Source organism: Oculina patagonica, unplaced genomic scaffold (assembly GCF_052425735.1).
Source record: "Oculina patagonica isolate OP01 unplaced genomic scaffold, crgOcupat unplaced1334, whole genome shotgun sequence".
In the NCBI taxonomy this organism is placed as follows: domain Eukaryota; kingdom Metazoa; phylum Cnidaria; class Anthozoa; order Scleractinia; family Oculinidae; genus Oculina; species Oculina patagonica.
This window is the reverse complement of record NW_027557338.1, coordinates 1-5,454: the sequence shown is the minus strand read 5'-3', so window position 1 is coordinate 5,454 and position 5,454 is coordinate 1. Positions and strand designations below refer to the sequence as shown.

Sequence of the window (5,454 nt, the reverse complement as noted above, 5' to 3'; positions counted from 1 at the left end):
CTTTACACTAAAGCTACAGAATATCTCCATTGGCTTGTGATTGAAGTGTTGATGTTGATGGAGAGTTACATTTATATAATTTGCTAAACTGACTGCAATATTGAAGTAATGAGGCTAGTTGTGAACTGGTGTCTATTTACACAGTCATCTCAAGCCTGTAAGATGGGGCGTAAGGGTTTGCGGTGATGTGGTTTTGTGTTATTTTTGGCGCGGTTTGGCGGTAATTTGTATTCTAACCTGCAGTCTTGCGGTTTTACAAGACTGCGTGGTATGCGGTCAGTGAAAAAAAAATTGTCTGTGGTGATACGACTCTGTTACGTTTCCACTGCATCCTTTCACATCCTGTTGTTTTTCTTTAGTTAAACAAGCCTGAGCAGAGTGCTTTGTTTTACAGCGTATTGGGCTGCACAATCAGGGGACATTATTATGCAGACAAGCCATGTGTTTTGTGATTGCAGCCAATTCCATTTTATCAAATGAGGAAATGTCGACTTGGTGACATTTCAGGCCGAATCTTCATCTCAGATCAAGTCTTTTCCACTCTCATTGGTAATTTGAAACTGAGGTTTTGAAAATTTAGTTAAATTGTGAAATAGTTTGCGGGTTTGAAAATGATGAGGGTCAGCTAGTCTCTCTTTCTGGGTGTTGTGGGATCGGAGGTGCATTTTCCTAAATCTCTCAATCTGTCGTGGCATTGCCGTTAGGCGAGTGTGTAGCTTTCCCCATTGAGCCTGACTTGGAGCCCTGGCCAGGTGGCTGCTCTCACTGTGCCTAGGTATGCGGAGTGTTAGGGCAACCTGACAGAGTGGTGCTTTGGGAGGACGAAGGGGGGTTCAGGGCTGCAAATAACAGACGGACATCGGACATTGGCCTACCAAAATTTACTGATGTCTGACGAAATCCCAAGTGTGATCGGACATGATGTCCGGCCAATTTTTATCGGAAGTCATTTTATGGCAACAATGAATAAAATCTGTCCGACCACAGTTTTGTTTTGTTTGACCATGATGGTGTCTTAGTAGGACATATGTCCTTTTAAGTGAAAAAAATTATTTGCAGCCCTGGGAGGTTCTGCAATAGAGTGATCATTTGCGATCTCATCCAGGAGGGAAGCAGTACATGTACATGTGTACGTCTACTTACTTCATGCCACAGAAACTGGTCTTAAACGTTATACACTTAATGACTGGTCCCGAGGGAAATGGTAAATTTTGTTTCCCAAGAATCTCAATGTTTCTCAATGAAATTCAATAGAAACAAAACTCCTGGGTAACTGGCTTCCTGAGGGACCAGTCATTATGTGATTTGTTATATACATGAAGCACAACAAAGACTTAGAAAAATGGCGGTCATTGGTCAACATTTATTCTGACGTCATAGATTTTGAAATGTTGCCCCCTTAGAGGCTTTCGGCAGGAAACAGTTTGTCATTAGATATCATGTGACCTTACAGTCAAAATAGTCAGCGCGTGCCGCCTAATATTCCGGAATAGTTTTGATTAACGGCGAACGGATTGCATTATTCGTTTCAAACATTCAAATTCAATTTGAATATTGTAAATCATCCAACCATAAACACGTGAACATGTGAACCTGTCAAAAATTAACCAATTTGATTGGCTCATTTTTGACAGGTTCACGTGTTCACGTGTTTACGGCTGGATGATTTTTAATATTCAAATTGAATTTGAATCTGTTCGCCGTTAATCAAAACTATTCGGGAATATTAGGCGGCACGCGCTGACTATTTTGACTGTAACAAATTAGCCAGTGAGAGTGAATACTGTTGGGGGAAAAAATTTTGGCTTCCAGTATATAACAAAGGCAGTTGTAAGCCACTTGACTTCCACAATCTACTTGATTGGAACTGAGTTTAACCTAATTCACCTTAACCTTTCTTGCTGTTGAAGGATTCTGCACCATGAAAATCCATATCCAGAGATTTTCAGTGATCAGGTTATTCAGTTATTTGGAGCAAACTTTGTAACTGGCAGTGCCGTCCCACATCAGATGGACACATTATTCTTCATGCTTAGGTAACAATTAAAATACTGTGAATGCCGTATGAACACAGCAGGGAGCTAAACTTTGTAATGTTTGTCATTTAACTAAGTAAAGCCCAAAATTTCAAGTGATCTGGCTTACCAGTAATATTTGTAATAAACTACTGTAAGTGTCTCATTTGGGTATGCTAACGATGCTTATGTAGCACAAAATTCATCTGATACATCTTTACAATAATTATTGTGCCAGGTGAAGCGTACCCCCCCCCTCCCCTTAGAGTACATTAATGAATTGATTTAAAATTGAAAATTTGAATCTGTTAGTCAATTTCAAAAATGCATTTTTCTTATAAGTGGTTGTATGGGCCTCCAGGCTGAAACGCAGACTTAACCTTTTTTGTACAGACCTACATGTAATCCTTACAAAATCTAGGATCATCATTCTTCAGTACAGCCCTTGTGCTTGTTTATCAGATATTTATAACCACATTTATTTAAAATTATTGTTATCTCAATTTCTTTAAGCCAGCAATCAGTCAAGATGTATAATGATAATGATCTACTCATTCTTGCATCTTTCAGACAACAGGTTTTCAAACTGGAAAATGATGGAAGCATTACAACTTTGACTGGTAAATTATTGGCTGCAAATTACATTAATTTTATAATCCCAATGGATTGCAAAGATTTTGGAGGTTCTTGCAGGATTCTACACATAAATTCTTCAGGTTCCTGCAACGATCATTGAGGACCTTGCAATGTTTGACGATCTTGCAAGATCCTGTAAAGAATTATTTTAAGATCCTGATAAAATCTCCATCGAATCCTTAAGGATCTTAAAGGATCCTTTTCTAACTTTGCCAAGATCTTTGTAACGCCCTTGTTTATGATGTCCCTATGATCCTAACTCAGGGTTTTCAATAAGGGCCAGCAGCCGACAAAACTCGCCGGCTACTTCACATGATTTCACCGCCTATTTTTCCAGTTTTTTGACTGAGAACTTAAGCTTACTTCAAATTTTACAGGCAACAAATACATTAAAACTGGCCATCAGTGGTAAAAGGGTTGTTTGTGATTTATCTAATCCCTCTAATTGGCAAGAATCAAATATATATAAAAATATTTAGATTATTTACATACTCAAGCTGAATAAAATGACAATGTATGGTTCTGTTGAATTAACCTAATTCTTCCTCCAGAATGCAGGAAACACATTCTGAGAGGCCCAAATTTTAAATTTTTTACAGGGAAGCATGCCCTCAACCCCTTCCCCCCCCCCCTAAAAGCTCGTGCCTTTGGCGTGAGTACTCGCCTACTCTTTACCTTTTGCCACCTACTCTGATTCTTATTGAAAACCCTGTAACTATCTGTGATAGTGATAGGGTGGTCATGGTTGAACAGTGAACATGGTCTGGTATAATAATCAATTGCATGTTATGCTACGCTTTCGAAAACTTATACCCAGGGGCACCCTACTCAAGCTTTACAAGGCGTATATTTTACCTCATTTCTACTATTGCTCCTCTGTCTGGCATTTTTGTAGTGCGCGCGATGCGGATAAGCTTGAAGCACTAATAAGAGAATCCTTAGATTCATACTTGGGGATTACTCGTCCCCTTACAGCAGTCTTCTCAAGAAAGTCAATTCCACCTCATTAGCTAATAAACGCGTTCAAAATTTCCTGATATTATTGTAAAAAGGCCTGTTTTTTTCCCCATTTTCCAGTTTACATGAAAAATATGTTCTCACTTCGGTCCTCCTGTTACGATCTACGCGGCAATAACATTTTGTCCCTTTGTAAGCCTAGAACAACGAGCTTTGGCCTTCATTCATTTTCATACTTCCAGCTAAACAATGGAATGCGTTACCTGACTGTATTAGAACATGTGACTTTACAGAGTTTAAAAGGAACATTCAGGGAATGACTTTTGTTTAGTTGCATTTACTATTTTTTTTTTTTTTCACATTTTGCATTTTACATTTACACTTTTTTTTAATATTATTATTATTATTATTTATTTTTCTCGAAGATATTAGCTACAATATAAATATTATATTAAAGCTACTCTAAAATTCGAGTGAAAATAAAGTCTATGTATGTATGTATGTATAGGTTAGAGATGGCACAACTCATCTCCACCCAAAAAATAACAGAGTATTCTCCTGCTTCCCCTCCCTCCCCTGTCAATCCCCCTCTCCCCAGGCAAAAGAGGTGTAGTTGTTGTCTTCATGCAGTTAGTGAGGGCCAGGTAAAAGTCACAATAACTTCTTATTTTATCCATGTCGCAACAGTGTTTTAAAATACATCATGTTGACTTTGGTATTTTTTTGAAGCTTACTTCAGGGTTTTTAGAGTTTAATTTATAGTCCCATCTGCCAACTGTGATTTAACTGACTTTTTAACTAAATATGATGTCTTTGGCTGAATTTGTTTTATTAGATGATGTACACTTGCGCTGTGTTGAACTCCGAAGAAAATGCAGTAATTTTTTTGCCTTCCTGCTGCATTTTGCACACAAGTAAGTCAAGATTCGGTTTTTTTTTATCTTTCTCAGACCAAGACTGAAATTCTCCTTACTTCCTGAATTGATCACAGTCGTGGAACACTTTTTGGATTCAGCGGCAAGAAAATTCTAGCTTACAGTACAGGCGGAACTTTACAGGATGATCTCGATACAGTGTGAAGCACGCGAGTCGCTTGCTTTCCCTTGCTGTGTGTCACGCGCATATCACGCGATTCACGCTCGTGTCGCGCTTGTGTCACGCACTAAACGCTCGTGTCTCGCGCTTCACGTTCGTGTCTCGGACTATTCGCTAGTGTCAAGCTTGTATCTCGCCCTTAACGCTACTATCTCGCGCCTCGCGTTCGTCTATCGACCTTTTCGCTTGTGTCTCGCGTTTCACACCCTTGTCTTGCACTTCACGTTCATGTCTTGTACTGTGTGGATTAAAGAAAACTCCAAAATACGAGATCTTTTTGTCCTTTAGGCTTTTAAATTTTCACTTTGCTGTTAAACGCAAAGCTTTGCTTTCCTTTCTTGTATGGCTCGCCAGAGCTAGAGTCAGGGTCAGGACCTAACACCAAAGTTCTCTGCTAACTAATTTATTTCAATCCCTTTTTTTTTCACTCCAGCCATCTTACCGCAGTTCAAGATCCGAACCCGAGTAACGCCCACTTTCATGAACTGTTTCTTCTGCCCACAAGACTAACCAAACAACTGGAAGATTTGTCGCTGTTCCTTGGCCGACTCTCTTCCCTTCCAACATCCTTCACAAGGATCAACCCAGTGTCTTCAGTTGCTCCTGTACGTAAGACTGCCGGAGGACACTTATTTCATCTCCATTTGGAACTGAACTGGGCCGCCATTCAAACCCTTTGCTTGATAATGGAAAAACAAGGTATTTAAATGTGAACCGATTGCACTTTACTAGGTTGTGCTTATTGCTAGTT

The 5,454-nt window shown here is 39.3% G+C and overlaps 1 protein-coding gene across 1 annotated transcript; it reads left to right on the top strand.

Annotated features, from left to right (window-relative positions):
- Positions 1–1,910: 1,910 nt before the first annotated feature.
- On the top strand, positions 1,911–5,402 carry LOC144639814 (protein MMS22-like; the record flags this gene model as incomplete). Its single annotated transcript, XM_078499099.1, has 4 exons — positions 1,911–2,036; positions 2,586–2,635; positions 4,444–4,522; positions 5,137–5,402. Coding segments are annotated over 4 exons (521 nt in total), but the record flags the coding sequence as incomplete, so codon positions are not given.
- Between the last annotated feature and the right edge of the window lie 52 nt (positions 5,403–5,454).